At 38.7% G+C, this 25,122-nt stretch overlaps 1 protein-coding gene across 1 annotated transcript; it reads right to left on the bottom strand.

Moving 5' to 3' along the window:
• Positions 1-1,651: 1,651 nt before the first annotated feature.
• On the bottom strand, positions 1,652-23,008 carry LOC584537 (2-acylglycerol O-acyltransferase 2-A). The gene is made up of 7 exons (XM_030981693.1): positions 22,815-23,008; positions 20,109-20,256; positions 8,882-9,034; positions 6,831-7,171; positions 5,078-5,252; positions 2,995-3,194; positions 1,652-1,836 (listed from the first exon to the last, which is right to left on the bottom strand). Exons 2-7 carry the CDS (start codon positions 20,252-20,254, stop codon positions 1,682-1,684), a joined length of 1,170 nt encoding a protein of 389 aa, XP_030837553.1. The 5' UTR covers positions 20,255-20,256; positions 22,815-23,008; the 3' UTR covers positions 1,652-1,681.
• Between the last annotated feature and the right edge of the window lie 2,114 nt (positions 23,009-25,122).

Below are 25,122 nucleotides of genomic sequence, written 5' to 3'. Positions count from 1 at the left end.
ACCAAAACCCTGAATCAAACAATATTACATCAAACAATATTTCAAATGAAAACCAACACCCAATAACGATTCTTACAGTTCAAAGCCTGTTATAATTTCAGTCATAACAATAATTTTGTCTGACTTATCAAGAAATCTTCTTTTGTTATCAGAATGAGGTGATGACAAGCTCTAGCAACACGATAAGGGTTTACAATCATTTCTATTATCTCTCTACATCAATCACCAAGCTAACAAAATCAAAATGAATACACTTTCCAACATTGTACAGTGAAACCTGTCTATAAAGACCACCCAAGGGAGACACGAAAAGTGGTCTTTACAGACAGGTGGTCTTTATGTACAGGTTCCTTAAGTACATGTTTCCATAAGAAACCATTTTCAAGAGAAAAGTCGGGTGTCATGGAAACTGACGACCCACACCCTTTAAAATCCTAAAATGTATGATTTTGATGGTCATCATACAGCCTTTTCACACACAGCTAAAATTCATCGTATCTAGAGATGATAAGTATAAACGTGTTTAACACTTTAACTCAACAGTTTTAAACATGTTTATAGAAAATTTTCCCAGTGTGAACATCGTTTATACGATGTTGGGATAGATACGAAGTCGCGATCCATACGCCCCTAAAAACAGGCTGCAGATACGAAGTTCGTATCTAGAGAGCTTGACATTTTGTGTGTGAAAGGTTATTCGTGTTTAAACTGGATGGAGCGTGCGCTTTGATTGATATGACATGACCTTCAATGCGCAATGGCACTACTACGCATTTTACGAGCAGTAGTTAATCACTAAACGATTAACGATCGCACCGAAATTTCTGTGTGTGAATGATGTCGTATGTTCAGGTGATTAGTTTAAACACGTTTATACTAATCATGTTTATATAATTTTAGCTGTGTGTGAAAAGGCTGATAATATTACTGCCACCAAATGTAGGACACTGAGCAGAATCATTCCTGTTTGCATAGATTTAGTCCAAGAGCAGTCCGAGAAAAATTTCAGAACAATTTTTTTTTGTAAATTAAGTGCTTTAAAATAGTTTGGAATGTAGACAGAGTAAATAAGTTAATTCCAAGCATTACGGAATGACATTTCCACAGAATTTTCAATTTTGGAAAAAAAAGAACAGTATGGGCATTCTAAGAAAGATCCACAAAATTAATGATATGATATATAAACTTATAATATACCGGTACGTTCACAACAGATGAGTTTGGTATCAATTATTCATCAAATTCATAAAAGATTGAAATTGAAATAGTTATGTTATGGAATGACCGAAAAAGATAACTTCTATGTCATTTTGTCACAAACCTATGTAAAATTCAATGTTTCATGAATGGTAGATGTGAGACCCAAAATGCTGTGAAAGTACCTCATATTAGTTGATACAGTATTTCATCTCATTAATTTGTAGAATTTATCAAAATGTATATGATATTTTTCATTCAAAACGGGAATTCTCTGGAAGTGGGATCCTGTAACACTTGGAATTGCACAATAGACCCGTTTCAAAAAGCCTTTTTCAATGACACATGACAAAAATCAGTGACAAATCTGCTGATAACCAATCAGAAGCAAGTATTTCAGTAGCTTATAACAAAAACTGTCATTTGTCATGGATGACATTTTTTGTAAAAAGGCCCCCCTGCATGCAGGCACTGATCATGGATGTTAGATAATGGAGAGTCTTCTATCTGCCTCCACGCCATATTTGGCCTTGTTGTCCTCAAAGAGACTGATAAGGGCGTCCTTGTATTTGTTGTGAAGCGCTTGGATCTCATCCGATGTCGGGTTGGGGTTCTTCTCCACTGGGATGGGCTCACCAACTAGAAGTAATGAATGAACAGAGAGAAAAGAAAACAATTGAATTTGTAATAAAATGAGGATGGGTCTACAAGAGAGTACACACTGAAATAATGCATGTAACTCAGAAATATATGTAATATTTTCCTTCCTCTCCAAACACGAAACCTTTATACCAAGTAACTGGAGGTAATGAACAGAGGGAAAAGAAAACAATTGAACTTATAAGAAAATGAGGATAGGTCTACAAGATATTAAAGATACTATGTCCCTTTTGCAGCCAACCTCAAATTCTGTAGAACTTTGCAGGAATTATGAATATGTCGTGTATGTCCTATCTGTGAAATTTAAACGTTAGCAGTGTCCTCATATTCAAATTATGCAAGGAAACCCGTTTACTTGCTAGACTTCACTGTCAGACACTATTGAGTGACTGACTGGCTTTTTTTCTTCTTTGGTAATAACATACATGAAAAGAGTTGTAAAGGGTACATGAGCATTTGTCTACATCAATAACCCTCTTCTTGTGATGGCCAAGATTAAACTGATTGAATCTTTGCGCAGCATAAAACGTATGACCATTCGGTACAATTGTCTGAAAATCAAGACTATTACTTTTGGGCTCTATAGCCCTAAAGTCGATTATATGACAACTAATAGTCGTTAGTTTCCCACTTGCAGACATTTTCAAGCCCCACCTTTTTTAGGGAAGTTCTAAATTAGTATTATCTTTCAAATGCAGTTTGAATTTAACTTTTTCATTTTTTTGGCCTGCAAATGGGACATAGTACCTTTAAAGCACTAAAATAATGCATGTAGCTCGGACATACAGGTATTAATTTCCTTCTTAAATTCTATTGAAACATTAATGAATAGCAGGGGATACAAGCCACTAACTTTAATACCTGTAAAAATAACTGTAAAACCTGAAACATTCATGACATGAACATTTCATGAAGGGTGATGAGACTAATGTTTATGGCAAACAACACTCACTTATTGCAACAATTCAATGTTATGTCAGTTGTAATTCAATTATTTTGTGGCATGAAACTTGTGTGAATCTGAACCCTCACGAAATTTACAAACATTTACAGTAGAACATGGGAAAAACGTTTCTAGTTTTAAAAAAAGACAAGCAGATTTTCTAAACAAACTAATTCTTCAATGCAACCACTCACCAATTGTATTAATATTCTTTCTATACGGCATGAATCCTACGCTGTAGTTGAAGATTCCTCGCCCATGGTAGAGGGGAGGGGCGAATCCAAACAACTTGGTAAGCATCCCCTGAAACCTCCTGAGGAATGAGCCCTCAGGGTTAGCAATCTGCTCGTAGATGTCTGTCTCGCCAAACGAGTAGACTGGCACTAAATGGGCACTGTCGGAAAAGAGGAGACGGGAATCTTGTTAATACAGTCAAACCTGCTTTAATGTCCACCTGTATAGAAAGACCACATTTTCTGTTTCTCTTCGAACATGGTTTCTCGTTGAAACCTGTACTAAAGGAACATGTACATGAAGACCACCTGCCTATAAAGACCACTTTTCATGTTTTCCTGGAGCGGTCTTTATATACACTGTACTATCTATTTGAAATATTACACAGTAAATATTAAAATGAGTAGATTCAGAAGAATGTAAATATAGTTGAACCTGTCTATTAATGCCAACCAAGAGAAACAGAAAAAGTAGCCACTGCAGACAGGCAGCTTTTCTAGACAGGTTCTACAACACACATTTCTTTCTATCTATCTCTCTCTCTCTCTCTGGAGTTTAAAAGTATGGCCACTATAGACAGGTCGCCTTTATAGGGAGGTGGCCACTGAGATAACTTTGACTGTACTTGAATACTGTGTGTCAGTATAGGACAAAATTGAAAACCCTCAAGAAATCCATTAAAGGGATCGTTTAACAATGTTAAATCTGAGATACACGGCCCTACGTGTTATCAGTGTCTGTGAAATTGAAGCCCTAAAAAAATTGCGCTTCAAAATGATCAAGAAGTGCCTCAAAAAAGTAAAAATCTTTGAGTGACCGGTTTTACCATACTCGTTTTCCCCAATAGACTGTAGTGTTATGAAAACCGTCAGGCGAACGGTTTTCAAAATGTGTAATTCCAATCATAAATATCTTGATAATCAGACAGGCGATCGGCTTGTAAAAGTCATGGGGTTCCTGACTGACCTAAAGGTTTATAATTATCATTGCATCATGAGCTAAATCCAGAATTTTGTTTCAGGATCTGAGACAAAGTTACCGGATCCCTTTAATCCAGTCCGTGGCAATGTTAATAACCTAGTGCATCACCTACTGAAATGGACGTGTGTGATTCTTCTATATTTTCTATGGGTTGTGTAATAAGACATTACCATGGTCTGAAAGTGGGTTTCTTGAAAGTCTTCGCGATCAAAATATGCTGTAGATGGAATGAAAAATGGATATTCTTGGGTATTGATCAACTGCTGTACATACAGTATGTGAAGAAAGAAGGCTGGATATGCTTCACAAGTACTCATGAAGGAAGTGTATACTATATACACTTCTAACCATATCCCTAAAAAAGGTTACTGCACGAAACTGTTATGGTGCATTGTGTGATATAAACTGTTGTCATTACCAGTTTAACAATTAAGTCAGTGAATAAACAGATTGAAAGGCATGGAAAACTCCTTGCACAAACAAGTTGTCATGGAAAAAAGGTTGAGTAGCATAATTTATGCCAAATTACTTGACCAGTGATTGTAGGAGGTACTTCTGAAAATAACCTGTTAAAGACTTTAATTAATAATAATAAAAATAACTTTTATTTACCCAGGGTAGCCACTTCAGTTATGAAACTGTTCTTCCAGCGGGCCCTGCATAACATAATATGTTATTACTACCCTTCTCCAATCTAATATGCTGAGCGCCTAGCTAGAAGGCAGAAGGTCCCATTGTTATAAGTCTCTGGTATGACTCGGCCGGGGTTCGAACCCACGACCTCCCGTTCATGAGGCGGGCGCTCTAACGACTGAGCCATCAAGGCATCAAACTTTGCTTATCTTGGAGCCCTGGTCAGTTCTGTTTGAAATAAGTTCATATTTCTTCACGTATGTTTCAATGTATACAGATTTTTATCATGTACTTGGAACTTGGTTGTTGTTCCTCCAAAAGATTCCTAGTGGAATTTAAACTGGAGGTCGTATGTATTCAGAACTAAAAAATGAGTGAAATGAAAATATATAAAAATAAACTACTTTACAATCTGAATCGGATACATACCCATGTTCCATCGCCTTTATGATGAAGCCTCTCCTCCTGTTAAGATAGAGCTTGTTAGCATGGGGGTGGGCCTCCAAAGATTCAATAGCCCCGCCCACAACCAGCACCACTGCATTGCCTTTCCCATTCTCACCCAGGAGATAGTCTATACTCTCACGACTGCAGTCACACATACCTGTACAAGGGTTAAAATCACACTCACATCAGATAATCAGATTTAAAGTTAATCTAGATTAAAGCTGGCCTAAAATGATTCAATAGCCCCGCCCACTTCCAGCACCACTGCATTGCCTTTCCCATTCTCACCCAGGAGATAGTCTATACTCTCACGACTGCAGTCACACATACCTGTACAAGGGTTAAAAATCACACTCACATCAGATAATCAGATTTAAAGTTAATCTAGATTAAAGCTGGCCTAAAATGATTCAATAGCCCCGCCCACAACCAGCACCACTGCAGTGCCTTTCCCATTCTCACCCAGGAGATAGTCTATACTCTCACAGCTGCAGTCACACATACCTGTACAGGGGTTAAAATCACACTCACATCAGATAATCAGATTTAAAGTTAATCTAGATTAAAGCTGGCCTAAAATGATTCAATAGCCCCGCCCACTACCAGCACCACTGCATTGCCTTTCCCATTCTCACCCAGGAGATAGTCTATACTCTCACGACTGCAGTCACACATACCTGTACAAGGGTTAAAAATCACACTCACATCAGATAATCAGATTTAAGTTAATCTAGATTAAAGCTGGCCTAAAATGATTCAATAGCCCCACCCACTACCAGCACCACTGCATTGCCTTTCCCATTCTCTCCCAGGAGATAGTCTATACTCTCACGACTGCAGTCACACATACCTGTACAAGGGTTAAAATCACACTCACATCAGATAATCAGATTTAAAGTTAATCTAGATTAAAGCTGGCCTAAAATGATTCAATAGCCCCGCCCACAACCAGCACCACTGCATTGCCTTTGCCATCCTCACCCAGGAGATAGTCTATACTCTCACGACTGCAGTCACACATACCTGTACAAGGGTTAAAAATCACACTCACATCAGATTTAGAGTTGATCTTGATTAAAGCTGGTATTCTTTCAACAATGAAGCTCCTTCTCTGAGACTGTGAGCAGGCCTCCAATTATTCAATTTGCCACCCCCCCCCCCCTTAGCACCAAAACATTGCCTTTCCCGTTGTCACCCAAGAGATAGTCTATACTCTCACGACTGAAGTCGTACATTCCTAAAAATGATAACAATTGTAACAGATTTCAAGCACAAGTAACTTTGGATGATTGCACCTTCACTTGTGAGAAAGACATTGTTCTTGCTCAAATTTTGATGAGATTTTCTGCACCTTTACTAAAATGCAAGGATTAAATGTGAGATCGAGCATGAGAGAAATATGATTTAAGTTTCTTGTCAAATTTAGACAAAATGTTATGTGTGCAGACATAGGGCTCCCCTTTAAAGACATATAGAAGTGGGGTCTCATGGGGAATTTGACACCATTCGGGTGTTAATACCCAACATCAGGCTTTAAGTAATGCTCTGTCTTTTCCCCATATGCTAAAGTCCTTATCTGACATTTGTATCACCCGTAGACTTCTCCGAGAAACAAGGGGGTATTTCTTGATTGACCTGCAAGTCTAGTGTCAGCAAATTATGACCTCTACACATGGAATTAACTGATGACCCTCCCACTATAAACAAAAGAAAACAAGACAAGAAGTAGACAAACCAGAACTCAAGATGTAGTCCCTGGCTAGCGGGAAATAGAACCATCCTCCCAGCGTCAGCAGGGTCGACCTCATCCCGGGAAACTTCTCTGAGAAGCCACACGCCTCCGTGCCGAAGTTGACGAAGGAACCCATGCTCATGACCCCGTGGGGGTGGAAGCCCATCAGATAGTTGTTCTTCGGGTCCAGGTCCGCGGTCTTGATCAGGTTGATGGGGAAGTAGTTCCGCATGTGGACCCAGACCCTCCAGCGCCGCATCCAGTTGGAAGGGCGCCCACCACGGAGAGGCGTGTGACGGTCATAGTAGATCCATGCTATAAGCAAAAGGGGGATCCAGTAGTAGCTAGCAAGGGGAGAGAGTTGGAATAGAGAACTTTGATGAGCGCTTTAAACTGGATTAAACTCTTAGTAAGATTTCTCCACCTCGCACAGGCGTGTGACAGTCATAGTAGATCCATGCTATAAGCAAAAGGGGGATCCAGTAGTAGCTAGCAAGGGGAGAGAGTTGGAATAGAGAACTTTGATGAACGCTTTAAACTGGATTAAACTCTTAGTAAGATTTCTCCACCTCGCACAGGCGTGTGACAGTCATAGTAGATCCATGCTATAAGCAAAAGGGGGATCCAGTAGTAGCTAGCAAGGGGAGAGAGTTGGAATAGAGAACTTTGATGAACGCTTTAAACTGGATTAAACTCTTAGTAAGATTTCTCCACCTCGCACAGGCGTGTGACAGTCATAGTAGATCCATGCTATAAGCAAAAGGGGGATCCAGTAGTAGCTAGCAAGGGAGGAGAGAGTTGGAATAGAAAATGCTTTAAAATGGATATTACTATTAGTAGATTTGTCTAATAATGTAGAGAATTCAGACATCTCATATAGGGCAGGCGTATGACAATCGTAGTACTTTTCAATGAAAACAAGTTAAAATATTTTTTATTGTTGCCAATTTGAAGAAGGGAAGTTGGCATACTGAACCATTAAAAATTCCTTCCCTGAATGAGTTAAAGATGAAGTTGAGTTCTGGTCATGAGATTGCATTGTAAAAGAAACGTTGTGGAATCGATCAGAAAAGGTTGATCATCTAGCATATAAGTATTGGTTTTTACTGCAAGGTTCTGGAATCATCAAAATGATAAGAAATTTGGCCCAGTCTTCGTAAAGTTACAAGCACTGTACACAGAAAAATGTATATGGGACTATGCGCACACGTGTGGGACACGTGCGTTTATCTCTCACAGACCATGTAGATAAACTAATTTACCAAATATATCAATTAGTAGGCGGTTTCCCGGCAAAATTGTTATCATCATGTATTAGTCAAAACATACTCTTTCACATGATTGGTCATAAGACCTTCCATTTCATTTTTTGAAATTGGGGCGTTACCAATACTGGTCTTTACCTTTAATGTGCATTCACACATTAACACCAGTGTTGCTAATTTGAAGAAGGAACTCTCTCATCTCAATGTAACAGTTTAGTAAAATATTCCTGTCCTGAGTGTGTTAACACATACCTGTATGTCTATTCAGATATTTTAAAGCGTTGATCATCCAGATTGATTGCGGAAATTAACAAATTCTATTCTCATTCTGTCAAGATTTAGTTATGGATCACTCCACAGGGTTGGGGAAATTTTTGTGACATACCAGCAGTGAGAAACTATATCTCCTATCAATTGTAACAATGTTTGCTCAAATTGAGTTTTGCATAAAAAATTAAAAAGCATAGCCAACTATCTTCAGAAGTACTTAAGCTTTATGGTGAATCAATATCATGGAACCAGAGTTTAAGAATTGTTATATGAATATGATGTCCATGTAACGCTGGTAAAAGGAGAAATGAGTATTAATAAAAGATTTTGAAGAAAAGCAACTGAAACAGGAAAGATTCTGGTGGGGCACTACTATATATATATATTCATTGCATAAAAATCTTCAACAGATAATTTCATCTTCCCTGTGTAGAAGAAGATCTCATAACAATTTTGCATGTACATTGACATAGTTTTTGCCCCAACCTCATGGAATGACCCTTATATCCAAACACTTACCTCGTGAAGAAAAGAAGATAGAAGGATACGAGTATGGACAGCAGCCCTTGGAACATGAAGCATAACCACCATTGGAAGACAGCAAGGGTCTCCAGACGCCGGTGGAGCGGGATCCGCAGGGGTGCGAGTTCTAACCCCATCACCTTCCGGACCCTGTGGGAGAGGGAAAGGGGGGAGGGAAAGGGGGAGAGGGAGAGAGAGAGAGAGAGGTAGGGAGAGGTAGGGAGAGGGAGAGAGAGGGAGGGAAAGGGAGGGAGGAAGGGAGGGAGGGAGAGAGAGAGAGAGAGAGAGAGAGAGAGAGAGAGAAAGAGAAAGGGAGGGGAGCAAGGGGAGAGGAAGATATGAATGGAGAGAGAGAGAGAGAGAGAGAGAGAGAGAAAGAGAAAGGGAGGGGAGCAAGGGGAGAGGAAGATATGAATGGAGAGAGAGAGAGAGAGAGAGAGAGAGAGATAGAGATAGAGAGAGAAGGAGGTGAAGAAGAAAAAAGAAGAAGAAGAAAAAGGAAGAAGAAGAAGAAGAGTGAGGGATAGGGAAGGGACAAAATGAGGAAAATGTTCAGTTGCTTTATAAAAAATAACAACAAAATGAAAAAGCAAATGGTTACCATTATGTGGGTTATGTTTGAGAACCATAGCACACTCAAAGCCTCCTGGAACTCTACAATATGTACACAGATTATTAATGCTAACAATTTGGGAATACTATAGAAACAATCTTAATTATTGCCCCATGCTGGAGATAAGAACCCTTAAAGGAAATGGTACAGGAACTCATGGAATTTCAATTTGGTAGATGTTTTTTCTGGAGATCAATGCGACGGCCTGCAAGATAACAAACATTCCCTAGTCGCAATAAAATAGTCTATAACTAGTTGGAAAATAGTGACAAAATAACAGCAAAGAAAATGTATTTTTTAAAACTATTTTCAACTCTGAATATATTTTGTTCCAAATGCTAATTAAGCCTAAAATTATATTTTTTTGTCTAATTACCTTTTTTTTTCATAAGAAAATAGAAGAAATTTTTTCAAGGAAATACCAAAAAATATAGAGAAAATAGCGAAAACATATTGTTCGCATGAAAAAAAAAAGATGAGTGTTATTACAGGCCTAACCATTCATTACTTACGGTATGCAATGGTAGAAAGTATGCTAAAACCAGATGCTTGCCTATTTAGAAGTTCAAAAACAATGATCACGTTTCTAAATTTTCACGACCAAAGTCAAATACTGCAGGCTCCCAACTCACTTCTTCCACAAGATAGGCCTACACAAAAGTAGAAGCTGATATTCCACAACAACAGACTTCCTCCAGTAGATTAAGGATCAAGGTCAAGGATTGCAATGTGCGTCTCACACAATAGCATAATCTGTTTTGGTATACAGCCAATGAACATGCAGTATTCATTAGATGTTTTAATTGGCAGAGTTGTTTAATAATCTACGAAAGGCCAAGAACAAGCTAATTGATACATGTAATCTAATCCTTGTATTGACTTGGGAAGTGATAACTGTAACCTCTACTTTATCTTGAACCTGGTACGACAAAGTGTCAAAAATATGAATGTGGGGTTAAGGGGAATGTCTTTGCCCCCCTCCTAACTTAATTTGCTAATTTGCAGATTTGAGTCTTGAATATTCAGTAAATCTGACTCCTACACTTGTTGATTTTCCACATTGGGGTAACTTATAAAATGCTTCGGTCCGCTCCTGGAGGACTTCCATGGCGAATACTTTTGTGGCCTGTATATTAGTCCTGGGGGGTGTTTCACAAAGATCCTAAGTAGAACTTAACTCTAAGTTGGACTTAAAAGTTATGGAAAGCCATTAGCATCTTTGAAAATATTTTGTAAAAGTTATTTTAAAAGGCATAAAATACTGATTCAAATCATAAATATGTTTTATTATCAAGGAGATGACATGTTCTTGATGTGGAATGAATGAGAAGTCTAAAATACTTAAATGTTTGCTTTTTAATATATTTTATTTTAAGACTACAAATGGCTCTCCATAATATTTAAGTCCAACTTAGAGTTAAGTTGGACTTAGGATCTTTGTGAAACACCCCCCCAGATTCTGTCTTTTTTTTATTAAAAAATTATTCTTCAATCATCTATGTCCTCCTCCCACATTCCTGAAAACACACCAGTCAAAAGTAAGAATAAAAGGCAAGAACTATCTCTGTTTTAGTGATGAGGGCATGGACCTGGGAAGCGAGGGTGCTGGGGGTGCAGGGGGGGGGGGGGGACAGTACCCCCTGCAAATTTTTTTGTTATGATATATTCAATGTATATCATTATATGCTTCGTTTACAAAATTGTCACACAGCCGTCAGCCACAAATGAAGATTAGAAACACAAAAACGTAACGTTTCTTTCACAAATTTTTTTTGGGACCAAAAGATTTTTTTAAAAAAGTGCCCTCTTACCCCCCCCCCCCCCCCCTGCTTATTCAGCGGCTGGCTGAGTCGTTGCGAAAATAATTTCGCAGTATATATATCTCAGTGGCGCCGGTGAAAAAAAATCGTTCCCAGGGCCCTGGATGAGGGTGAGTTTTATTTTCTCAGCTGATTGGGCTCGATCGCAACACTGAAACAGTCCAGGCAGTGGACATACTTGTAAAGGAGCATTTAATCTAAATAAATTTGATTTCTGCATGTAAGGCTTCACCCTCTATAAAAGCAAAATAAATGTTGATTTGCCTCAAGTGACTAGTATATGGTCATGTTTCTAGGTAACAAACAGATTTTCAGTAATCTACTGTGGTACAGTATGCAACTAGCTTCCTCCTGGGCTGAGAGAGGTAACTGGACATGAAATGCCTTTTCAAATCGTGGAGCAATGCAAAAGGTGACCTGATGATGAATCTCCACCAAAGTGAGAAAAAAAATCACGAGACATGCCACAAGTAACAAGTACATGTACACTAGATATGATGACAAATAGATTGTTGTTAATCTACCAGGCCAGGGTCGTGAATAAAGGTCAAAGTCGAATCCCTATTGTGATGGTATTAATACGTGATTTAATAGAGACCTAGAAGACAAGCGCTGCAAGAGACAGTCAAGTAGAAGATAGTCAAAACAAAGTATCACTTGGCCAATTATTAATCAATGTACCTGCATGCAGCTCCCCATTTTAATATTTCTTTAAAATATGGATGTGAGATAAAAGGTGAATGAAACCCAACAAACATTAGCTGATTTGCTGATAATCTTATTCAAAACTGTGAGCCAGTAAGAGAGTATCTTCAAATTACTCATATTTGGCTTAATACTTTGCAAGAAAAACATTCCCTTTAAAGTTTTTAGTTCCTTTGCTAGCCATTGTCCCATGGAACAATAGGGCATTAATAAACACCTTAATAAAATGATATTAAAACAAAAACCTACGGTATGTAAATTTTTCCTGCATCTAACATGAGTATAATGTGCATGAACAATCACTACAGTATGTTCATAAATTATTAGAATAAAAGTGCCGGGAGTTCTAACAAATCTAACAAGTACAGGAGTGAGGTGAAAACTAAAGGAATACAGATAGGCCTTGAAGTCATGCACTGTATAGGGATGGAATGGACTTTTGAGGTTTCGCCATCTTGTAGTTACAATGACTTCTTCTGGAATGGCCTTATATAGGCGCTATTTGAAATATTTAAAATTTAACGCAAGGCTAGCTGGAGCACAGGTAAATTTCGATTATTCAAAGTGTTTTAGGGGCTAAATTTTCTAGTTTTTATAATACATCCACAGGGGCATCCAAATATATCAACATTTTAAAGAATTACTATCCATCCAATTTTCAAAATTTCCCAAAACTTTGCATTACCTTTAATGTCCTTTACACACATTATTTTTTACTCAAAATGGAATAACTGCACAACAAAAGAGGATTTTACTAGTACTCATTGATGCAAAGTGTATACAGGTATGAGACTTTGATCAAGAACCCTTAAAAAAGAAATCTTAAACATCAGATGACTTTGAGAGAGTCAAGGGTATTCGTTAATTTTGTGCCCCATCCAAAGAGTCATAGAATGTTATCTTATCACCAGTATTACTTATGTCCATTATTTTTATTTATTTATTCATTTATTTATCTATTTATTCATTTATTCATTCATTTATTTATTTATTTATTTATTTATTTATTTATTTATTTATTTATTTATTTATTTATTTATTTATTTTAAAATTTATTTTGTATCTATTTTTATGTATATATATATATATATATATATATATATATATTTCTATTTTTTTTTGGGGGGGGGGGGGAGAGTCCATGGTCTAACTAGTTCATTGAATTATGGAATCATCAGGTAAAAAAAAAAAAAAAAAAAATCATTATTGAATGGGACAAGAATGAGCTTAAACCTTGTCCTTTTATCTGATGAGTTCACACAAGACACACACTGAAGTACATTTAGGCTTATATCCATTTATTAGCATAACCTCCAGAACAATAGCAACATAGCAATTGTTATCCAGGACCTTGTCTCATAAAGAGATGTGACTGATCCAATTCAATTGCAATTAAGGCTTCTAATGAGTCTAATCTAGGCCTAGTCTATCCCAATTTTACAGTCTCCTATCTCTTATGTACATACACGTACATGTGCAGCTGTGATTGATATCAATTGCAAATAAGTAGTGATTAATATCAACTCTTCGTAAGACGGGGACCTGGTGTAACTTTGAAGTTTGAACGGAGTACACCATCTAGTGAGTGCCTTAATTACCCGATATTTCATACATTTTCAGATACAGTAGTCAGGGTACAGACAAGGTATCACCGTCCATTTGGGATATACATGTATTGCTGATAATTAGCAGGTAGGCTTATTGAGAAATATATTGAGTGTTTATTGTACATTTCTATAAGTTGTTGCTGATCCCTTTTTTACACAACTTAACCCTTTCACGGTTCTAGGACACCTACCCCCTGGACAACCACCCCCGATAACCACCCCTAGGATAACCACTCTCTAGGACAACTACCCCCTAGGGCAACTACCCTCCAGGACAACTAGCCCTGGACGACTACCCCTGGACGACAACCCCAGCCAACTACCCCCTAGGACAACCACCTTCCAAGACAACTACCCCCTGGACAACTACCCCCCCTCCCCCCCCCCCCCCCCCCCGGACAACTACCCCCAGACAACTACTCCCTACGACAACCATCATCTAGGACAACTAACCCCCCCCCCCCTTTCCTCAGAAGACTATCCTAGAGAATACTTGTCCGGGGGTAGGCGTCCTGGAGGGTAGTTATCCTAGGGATTGTTGTTTGGGGGGTAGGAAGTTGTCAGAGGGGTAGTCGTCCTAGAGGATGGTTGCCCTAGGGGGTAATTTTCCTAGAGGGTGGTTATACAGGGGGTGGTTGTCCAGGGGGTAGGCGTCCAGATACGCAATCCTACATGTAAGAATTTAAAGCCCCTCTATTAAAAGTGTTGGGAGCCCCAAATTCGCCAAAAATTTGATGGCAAAATTTTGCTTCAAATGTACGCTGTGAAAGAAGATGTCATTAAGACCCTCTTCTCCAAAGATTTCTCCCCCCCCCCCAAATGCCCCGAAATGTGTTTAAAAACAAATATTGATAAAAGAATACATAATTTGGGTTTTCTGTTGTATGACGTAAACCTAAATTTGTATTCTTTCATCAATATTCGACTTCAAACACATTTGTTTTGAAAATCCTTGCAGAAATGTATCTTAAATGATATCCTTTTTCACATTATGATATAATTCAAGTGAAATTTTGCCACAAAGTTTTTAGGCTCCCAACACTTAGTGGGGCTTTAAGTTTAAACACTCTTTAGAATGTATGCATTTTACAAGTTACACTGTCTTTCTCTGTTTCCTTTCATTTTTGTAACAGACCTTAGAAGTAATTGTCTTTCCCACTGTAATCAAGTTAAGTTTCAAGGCAAGATGTTCAGCACAATTGCAGGTCGGATGTTTGGAGATACTGAGACTCCGAGCTATGAGGTTATCAGTAAAAATGATGTGAGTAATTGTCCCTCTGACTTCTCATTTAAACACAATGATGATAATAATAAGAAAAACAGAAACAACAACAACAAAAATAACAACAATGATAATAATAACAAAAATTAAAATAATAATAATTTAGGTGTATATTTATATATATATATATGGGTTGTATATAAAAATGTGTACCAGTAAGTCGCTGAATCCACTTGAAAAAGAAAAAAAAAGTCAAGGCGCACTTGTGGAACAAAAAACAAGAAGGAAAGAAAAGAGACAATTTGATTATTTGATACATGCAGGTACTCTCCTTTTCATGAGGGGGGGGGGGGGGGGGGGGGGGGGAGGGGACTAAGGTACAACAGAGTACTAACTTTTGAAAAGTACCATGAAATCAATGTCTCTCTTAATCACTGCCTCTTTGAAAATAATAATAATAAAACAAAACTTTGGGTATACGTTCGGCAAGAAACTTTGTATGAGTTTGATTTTAGGATTATAAATATAAATATGAGAAAATATTGTTTATATTCGGCTGACACACTGTAGGTCTCCTGAGTGACACCCAGCAACTTCTTATTCTCATGCAAAATGATATGGATTGAACCACCACTCTCCTGATACACATATAAAAAAGGATTTGATCTCAATTTGTGTTGAACCTTCAGGTGTACGAGGAAAGGAAGTATGCGGCTGGTAAATGGGCGGTGACTACGGTGGAAGGAAAGAAATACAAGGATGCCTCTAGCGAAGGGTTCACAAAGCTATTCAAATACATCTCTGGAACAAACATGACAGGTAGGCTAGGAGAGATGGTACTGGTGAATTGCTGTTCGGTCTACAACCTTTGTCTACTACCCAATTGGTCTACTCCCATATATGGTCTACATACATCCAGCCCGTCCACTAATACTATCCACATGGTCTAATAACCCTTTTGTCTACTTATCATTTGGTCAAATGACCATTTAAGTTAATGGTCATTTGGTCTAATTGCCATGTGGTCTAATCTTCAATTAGTCTACTACCCTTTCGGTCTATTGTCCACTTAGAATAATAACCAGTCAGTCCAATTCCCATTTTGTCTATTACCCATTTCTTCTACCATCCATAAGGTCTAATAATCATTTTATTATTCATCTTCTTTCATATGAGGTAGTAGTATTATATCAAGTTATTTCTTGAAGCTGGGTAAGCCAGTTGACTTGTGCCTCATTTGGGCTTGACAGATCAGTCATCCCGTCAGGAGGTTTGACATCAGGACAGTTGTAGATGACATGGTCTGCGGTTTGCTCATGACGTATAATTTCATACAGTGATTACATTTTCCCAAATTTTTCACATACATGTGTTTTCTCCTTTTTTCATATCCAGGAAAGAAAGTTGCGATGACCGCTCCTGTGTGTTTCTTCTGCCAGCCCGATGATGATGAATGGAACACAATGAAACAGGTACTCCGTGTTGGTTTCTTTATTCCTGCCAAGACTGCAGGGGACCCGCCAAAGCCAAACGACGATGATATCACCTTCCGGGAGAATCCAGAGACCACCATGTTTGTTCGGTAAGTAGGCACGAGTCATAATGATATATTTTTTAATCATGATACTAACCGTTCTTGTATAGACCATAGCCTAATACAGTCAAACCTGTCTATAGCGACCACCCAAGGGAAACACAAAAAGTGGCCTTTGTAGACAGGTGGTCTTTGTACACAGGTTCCTTTAGTACATGATTCAATGAGAAACCATTTTCAAGGGAAACAACAAATGTGGCCTTTGTAGACAGGTGGTCTTTGTAGACAGGTGGTCACTAAAGCAGGTTTGACTGTATGATATAAGGGTTTATTGCCATTTGGTCTACAACCACTTCATCTACTACCCAATTGGTCTATTTTCATAAGCCCCCCGCGTCTACCATCCACATGGTCTAAAATTCAATTTATCTACTTATTGTTTGGTCTAATAACCAAAATGGGTGTAGACCATATGGGAATAGACTAATTGGACGGTGGGCGAACTGGTTGTAGACGAAACAGCAATTCACCGATATAGCATCCCTACACACTTTTATAAGGTATGGTGACCCTTTTAAGTAGGTGGAGAGAGGCAACTGAAGATAAAATGCCTAGTCTGATTGGGGTATACGCACTGGTGAGAGATTTGAACCTACAACCTTTTGACTAAGCAGCGCTCCACACTTAACTTTTTGGATGGGGTCCAGAACCACAAGAAACTGAAAATCCTGTACAAATACTCTCTCAGATCTTTACAAACAAGTTTCTAAAACTTCACATTCTGATTCAATACAATTAAATTCAATTCAATTTCGGTTTTATTACAAATATACCAAATAAAAAGTCCAAAGATCAACAATACTTGGTTTACATTGTATATCATATAATTTTACAAAGTACTTTCATCAATCCAAGACAATGGCAGGAATATGAACTGTAAGAGAATCTATAAAATACCTTAATGGTAATGGCATTCAGTCTTTTAATCTTTTGTTTTTCTTTTGTTAACACTGCTTGCTATGCATAACACTGAACTCTTGTTGCTTGTCCCATTATCCCAGGCGGTTTGGTGGTTATGCTGGGGAGAAAGAGATCATTCAAGAACTGAAGAAACTACGAGCTTCCCTGTCTGAGGACCAATACAAGGATGGATGCTTCTATTTCTGTGGGTACGATCCACCCATGAAACCAATCAATAGAAATAATGAGATCTGGCTCATCAAGAGTTAGAGCATTCAAGCACTGTTCTTATGGTTTAGTTTTGATTGGTGAGGTAAAAGGGCAAGTCCTAGGTAATAATAACAATATTTAGTTCTTATAGCGCTTTTCAGGACCCCAGGCCCTCTCAAAGCACTCTACAGATATATATTATTACCCCGGTCATTGAATTCAGGCTTACCCGCACACAATGTATGCACACTCTCCACTTCCTGGGGAGCATTCCAGCCAGGCGCACACTTGCTAATCTAACCACATTAACTTTCGCATCCTACCGGGTACCCATTTAACACCTGGGTGGAGAGTGGCACATGTAGATCAATGTTTTGCCAAAGGACAATAGTGTTAATGCTAAATATATTACTCATTGCGGATGTAGTATCGAAAATAATATCGCTAGTGATATCCGTTTGTCTCGCAATGTGGTCAATAAGGAATCTAAAAGATCACAACGTTTCGTGCGCTATCTGCAACACTTGGTGATTGGTAGATCACCGTGTGCGTCGACCAATAGGCATTGTGCGTTATTGTTCCAATTATCGATCAAATTATAGACCGTTCCGCCGGTCCTCCTGTAAAGTATAAAAGACCCTTGCTTACATTTGTTTTTATCACCTGACGAAGTGTTGCAGATAGCGCACGAAACGTCGTGATCTTTCAGATTCCTTATTGACCACATTGCGAGACAAACAAATATCACTAGCGATATTATTTTCGACATTAGTGTTGTTTCCCTTGATATTGTCTTCTGGAGGATGTTATTTCCTATGGTATACTTGAACGGAATTCCAAGGGAAAATTATCTCGCATTTTGTTTCAAAGATCTGTATTACAGTTTTAAATTCATAGTTGTTCATGAGAAATCCTTTGATGTCAATGAACCTCTAAGATATTTTTTCTTCTAAAACATGCTGGCTTGTAATGGCTGGTAGTTAAATCGAGTTGTAAGATATTTCTACAAGAGCAGCTATTCGTTTTGAGGAATGAAAATGAAACAGTATTATGTGATCATGTGATTATTTTATTGATCAATATTGTACATTGCCATATAATTATATTTGATGTTTTTATATAAAATGGTATTTACTGCAAAAGGTCAAAATATAGAGTAGGTATACCTACACTGTAAGTGCATAGCTTGATAATATTATAGTATAAAAGTATTAATGACTGCTTTAATATTCGAGAAATAGTTGTTTTTATACGCTCTCGGGAAGGTTACAATTGGGCTATTGCCCTCGGCACGCCTCGGGGCAATAGCACAATTCTAACCTTCCCTTGAGCGTATAAAAACAACTATTTCTCTCAAAGCAGTCATTAATACTTTTATATGCCAAAAAAAAAAAAAAAACAAACAAACTTTTGTTGAAGATGGGACTCGATCTCTTGCGTACCAAAGGTGATGTAACGAAAACCGCCGCCTTAAACCGCTCGGCTTTCGCGCTCGTTACCATACATAGCAGTTTTTTCTTATATATACATTAAAATGGATTGAAAACGGCTTCGCGTGGTGGAAGCTTCGCGGCTGCTCCATTAAACAGGCCCTTCTTTACTTTTGCAATGCATATTGGCACGAATTTAGATCAAGATCTATCGACAGATGTTGTTTTTTTGTTTTTGGAAGTTTATTTTCGTCTTAATGTCAACAATGCAAGATAAAATTGTCGGTAAGATCAATCGAGATTCAATTGTATTGAAATTACCGACCAATTTTTCGCACACGTACGGTATCCTCGATTGCTCAGACCATTTTTTAACATGTAAACCTATGGGGTAACCATGGAGACTGACCTATTTTCCCAATAACCATGGTAATTGGGATTTTGAACTGTTTTTTAACCATGGTTACCGGGAATTTTCGGAAACAGTTAAAGTTTATGAATGCAATTTCGACCAATCAGATTGCTGGATTACTTAAGTGAGGTATATAAGTAGTTTTATTGAATATTCTTCATACCAACTGTGCCAAATATCTTTATATGTATTATTCCAATTACTGAATAATTTTTCACTATCAAATAGTTTAACTTATACGTGGTGTATGTTTTCATATATTAAACAACATATTTTTTGGATATTTTTGTATCTTTTTAACTTACAAAACTATTGACATTCAAGTGCCTTAATCATTAATGAACACAGATATGAGACTGCCAAATTTGTAATAAACACTATTTTGGGGGGTGATTTCTTTGTCATGTCTACACTGAAGCTGTCATGGGTAAAAACCTTATGTGGGGGCTTTATTCTGAAAACAATGTTATCTTTTATGCTAGGGAAAACAATGTTAATTGTCATTGCAAACTTAAATTGTGCAGAACTAACAATAATCATTGATGCTTGCGGATACGGTGTACATTTATCTCACTTTTAACTTTACATAAATGCAGCCAACTTTGCACAGACATTAGTAGATGACTTGTCCTAATTTTGCTGTGTTTTGACAATTAACATCATCATTTTACTAGAATCATTATAACATATTTTTCAAAAATGAAGACTAACCCTTCGTGGTGTTCCTGTTGATGATGTTGGGACGTCTCTTCACTGTGTGCCTCACTGACATTGGATCCCGAGTTGTTCTTCGTGTCCTTCTCCTTGCCATCCGTCCGTCCAGAAGATTCTTCCGGGATGGTTTCTGAGTCGGCCATTACTGAAATAATTATATCATTAGACAATAATAATGATAATCTGAATCTATATAGCGCTCAATAAAATACGGCCTCTAAGTGCTTTACAGATCTACATTACCCCGGTCATTAAATTCATTCACACACAATGTGCACCATCGCTATTCCCTGGGGATTAATCCTACCATACATGTATGGTCACCATGAGGACAAATGGCAATCACTAACACAAAGGCTTTCATCATCCTAACATATCCCCATTTCTCTCCTGGGTATGGAGTGGCAAATGTAGAATAATGCCTTGCTAAAGGACAATAATCGCTGGTACGACAATGCAAAATGATAGAAACCAAAATCAAGGAAGGAGTGGAAAAGGAGAGAAAAGTTAAAAGAGTAGGGGTGATGCAATGAATGCACATGGCATAAGAGGAGTAGGAAAAGGGTACAAGAGGGTTATCCAAAGTAGAGATACAGCAAGAGGAGGGAGGGAGGGAGGGAGAGACAGGAGGGAGGGAGGGAGGGAGGGAGGGAGAGAGGGAGGGAGAGGGAGGGAGAGAGAGGGGGGAGTGGGGAGAAAGATGAAGAAAGATGGAGAAAGACTTTATTAAGTCATTGAGTATCAACAATATTCTATGAAATACACAAATGGGTAAAACAAATGATATCAATGTTTCTGGCAGCTTACATAACTTGAATGGAGACTGGAGAGGTCATAAAAAAGACTTTTTTTTTCTTTCAAAATATCTGCATAATTTGAGATCTTCAAAAACTGGTTTTCAGTCTAATTAAATTATAATGGTTTTGTTTTTTGTTTCTCGTTTTTTGTTTGCTTTTGTTTTTTCCCGGAAAGGAGACATCCCACCGACAGACATCGCATAGCCTTGGCCGGTATTGGAGGGGCCTAGGCTGCGCATGAACATGCAAGCCGAGAAGCCTGTTCAATGTACCGAACCGGGCTGGCCAGAAAATACGCATAAAACGGTCAAATGATTTTATGTTGATCGACAGCCTGTCTGGAATCTCCGCAAATTGCAAAAAATTGAACAGCGTCGATTTTTTTCTTCCCTCCTTTTTTCTGCTTCCAATTAAAATTGTTTAAAAACTTGAATTCGGCGTAAATATCCATAATTGAATGACACACGCCCTTAAGACTAAACAACAACAACACAACAACAAGACATAAGTAGTAGAGTTCACTTATTATTTGAAGATCTGGATTGAGCAAATGAAAGAATAGATATGGGCTCATAAACTTAAAGGAACATATTTATTTATTGACTATCTAAATCGATCTATTCATGGTCAAAGTCCTGATGAAAGAAGTGCCACACATATCCACAAGAAATGTTCTTTTCTTGACCAGGTTCATACTTTTAATTTTGTATGTAAACATTATAACTGTCTTTAAGATACCAACAAATTCCTGTTGAAGGAAACATCACAGGAAATTGACCCAGAGGCCGTCCACCAAAGAGATGGCTCGACTGAATCTCAGGGGACTGCAGAGCAAGAGCCATAACAATAAAGGCTGACAGATCGATGCATCAAGACTGGCTGCAGACAGAAATACCTGGCATACCATCACCATACAGAAGCCATCACGAGGCCCCTTGCCTGCATGGACAGTATAAGTCAAGTCAATTAGTTTGTGTACGTTTTAGAAATTCAACATATTCATCATTATTTTCCTCTTCTTCCTCCTCTTTTCTTCTTTGCCTTCTTCTTCTTTTTCTTTATCTTCTTGTAATTATTGTCATTTCTATCATCACTGATCATTCATATTTTAATGTTGCTATTTATTAAAGTTATTATTAATATCATCATTATCATCATTAATAAATAATATGATTTTAAATTATTAATTTGTATATGTTTGTCAGGGACACAAATAAAGCTCTTGAGTTTGGTGGTTTATCCTATTCAAGCTGACTTAATTTTGAACTTTAATTCTTTATATTGGAGGCTTGGCGAATAAAGTCAATCAATCAATCAATCAATATGCCAACTAGTCACGCCCCCCCTCCCGCCCCCCCCCCCCCCTCCGATCCCGCCCCCAGGCCCCAGCACCGGGCCTAAACCGCTAATAGCGCGCATCGTGCATTGATGAGCACAGGATCTAAAGATCGGTTGCACCGCCAGCCCGAACCGTACCCCAACAACCAGCCTGGACGGGGGCACAGCTCCAGTACAGCTAAGGTGCATGCCGCATATGATGTGCGAGACGATCGACGATCTAGTTCAAAACTGTCATAAGTGCAGCTGACGTAGGTAAGTAATTACCTTTAATTACCTTGCTTTAACAATTTCCTAAATACTCAAAAAATCAGAAGATGTCAAAATATAACCATTGAAATGAATACAATTAATCTACCTTTCTTCAAAACTTAGTAAGAACTAGTAGGACAAGTGAAACTTTCTCTCTACCTCCCGCTCCACAACTTCCACTAGCACTCTCGCACACCCTGACAAGTACTGAATCCGCGTCTCGTTCTCAGAATTGTTTACCTGCTGTAACTCAAATTATAGGATCATACAAACGCGGATCACAACATAATGATAGAAATAGTACGATTAGACTCACCTGAAAACTGGGTTGTTAAATTACAATCCTTTCGCTTGCCTGAGTGGAGGAGTAGTCGGTCACGTCGAGTGATGAAATGCCAGCACTCGTTACTCGTTAGAGATGGCGCGCTAACACTAGCGGCATCATTGCATAGAGCTTCTAGCTTCCGAACGGCTAGCTAGCTGGTGGCGACCCCAGCCGTGCCCCGGGCTGCTGAGCTGTGTCAATCCCAAATTGAGCTTTTTCAACTTGCTCCGTATAGCTCTATGACCTAGATCTATGACCTATATCTAGCTGTTTTGAAATTGATGTCATGTTGGTAAGTTAAAGATTCATTTATTTGGGAAATTTATTAAATTCTTAATTAAAAAATAGAGAGAAAAACACTTCTTCGATCATTTCATCAAGCCTGCACACTTTTCAGGAAGAAGAAGAATTGATCACATGATTTTGCTCATTGATAAAGAAAGCTTTTATCCAATTTACATGTGATTAAATATTGATCTGTCTAATAGACTCGACTCGAGTTCTGATCTAATCCAAAGTGTTGAAATATTTATTAATCTAAAGAAGGGGAGGGGGAGGGTATAGATGAACATAATGTCTCTTTTTGGGAGGGCTATGAGGCAGAGCAGAAGTTTTCTCTTCGAGGGATGGGTATAGTGGGACAGAATGTTCTCTTCTAGAGAGGGGTAAATCAGAACAGAATGTAATTCTCTCTTCAAGGGAGGGGTTAGATCGAGGAGCATATGCAGAATGCTCTTTCTTCTAGGGAGGGGTTCAGATCGAGGAGCAGAATGTTCTCTCTTCTAGGGAGGGGTTTAGATCGAGGAGCAGAATGTTCCTTCTTCTAGGGAGGGGGTAAGATCGAGGAGCAGAATGTTCTCTCTTCTAGGGAGGGGGTAAGATCGAGGAGCAGAATGTTCTCTCTTCTAGGAAAGGGGGTTAGATAGAGGAACAGAATGTTTCTCTACTGTGGAGGGGTGAAGTGGTACAGAATGTTCTCTTTTCCAGGGAGGGGTAGAGCAGAACAGAATTCTCTCTCTTCTAGAGAGAGCTTAAGAGGAAGAGAAAGTTCTCTCTTTAAAGGGCAGGGAATGAGGACAACATGTTTTATCTTTTAGGGGGGGGGGGGGTGTGGAATAAAGCAGAACAGAATGTTCTCTGTGTAAGGGATGGGTTAGATCAAAGAACCGAATGTTCTGTCTTCTAGGGAGGGGTATGCAGGAACCTGATGTTCCCTCTTTTAAGTAGGGGGTAAAGCAGAACAGAATGTTCTCTCTTACAGGGAGGTGTATAGACTAGAGGAACAGGATTTTTCTTTCTTCTAGGGAAGGGTTTTCAATTAACGGGATGTTCTCTCTTCTAAGGAGGGGTAAAGCTAAACAGAATCTTCTCTATTCTAGGGAGGGGTATGAAGAAACAGTATGTTCTCTCTTCCAGGGAGGGGCATGGAGGAAAATTATGTTCTCTCTCCTAGGGAGGGGGTTAGATCAAGGAACTGAATGTTATCTTTTCTAGGGAGGGGTGAAGCAGAACTGGATGTTCTCTCTTTTCTAGGGAGGGGTATAGAAGAACAGGATGTTTTCTCTTCCAGGGAGGGGTAAAGAGGAAAAGTTTGTTCTCTCTTCCAGAGAGGGTCATAGAGGAACAGGATGTTTTCTCTTCCAGGGAGGGGTATAGAGGAAAAGTTTGTTCTCTCTTCCAGGGAGGGGTATTGCAGAACAGAATGTTCTCTCTTCCAGGGAAAGGTATTGCGGAACAGGATGTTCTTTCTCCTAGGGAGGGGTATAGAGGAACAGTATGTTCTCTCTTCTAGGGAGGGGCATGGAGGAACAGTATGTTCTCTCTTCTAGGTAGGGGTGTATAGAGGTACAGTATGCTCTCTTCTAAGGAGGGTTATAAAGGGAACAGTATGCTCTTTGTTCTAGGTAGGGGTGTATAGGAACCGAACGTTGACTTCCTAGGGAAGGCTGTAGAGGAACAGAAAGTTCTCTCTTACAGGGAGGGTTAAAGAGGAACAGAAAAATCTCTCTTACAGAGAGGGGTATAGAGGAACAGTATGTTCTCTCTTCTAGGGAGGGGCATGGAGGAACAGAATGTTCTCTCTTCTAGGGAAGGGGTTAGATCGAGGAACTAAATGTTATATTTTCTAGGGAGGGGTTAAGCAGAACTGGATGTTCTCTTTTCCAGGAGGGGTATAGAGGAACAGTATGTTCTCTCTTCCAGGGAGGGGTATAGAGGAAAAGTTTGTTCTCTCTTCTAGGGAGGGATGTAGAGGAACAGTTTGTTCTCTCCTCTAAGGAGGGAGTATAGAGGAACATAA

This window comes from Strongylocentrotus purpuratus, unplaced genomic scaffold (genome assembly GCF_000002235.5).
Source record: "Strongylocentrotus purpuratus isolate Spur 01 unplaced genomic scaffold, Spur_5.0 spur5_scaffold_12, whole genome shotgun sequence".
Lineage (NCBI taxonomy): Eukaryota > Metazoa > Echinodermata > Echinoidea > Camarodonta > Strongylocentrotidae > Strongylocentrotus > Strongylocentrotus purpuratus.
Note: the sequence above shows the minus strand (reverse complement) of the source record. Positions and strands in the feature narration are given on the sequence as shown.

What these genes read in the sequence shown, in the direction of transcription:
- LOC584537 (XM_030981693.1), bottom strand. Translation starts at nt 20,254, where the DNA reads ATGGCCGACTCAGAAACCATCCCGGAAGAATCTTCTGGACGGACGGAT. An exon ending in CAACAGGAACACCACGAAGG is followed by an intron (nt 9,035 to 20,108) that starts GTTAGTCTTCAT and finishes CCTCTCCCACAG; the next exon opens with GGTCCGGAAGGTGATGGGGT. An exon ending in AAAGAATATTAATACAATTG is followed by an intron (nt 1,837 to 2,994) that starts GTGAGTGGTTGC and finishes CATTACTTCTAG; the next exon opens with TTGGTGAGCCCATCCCAGTG.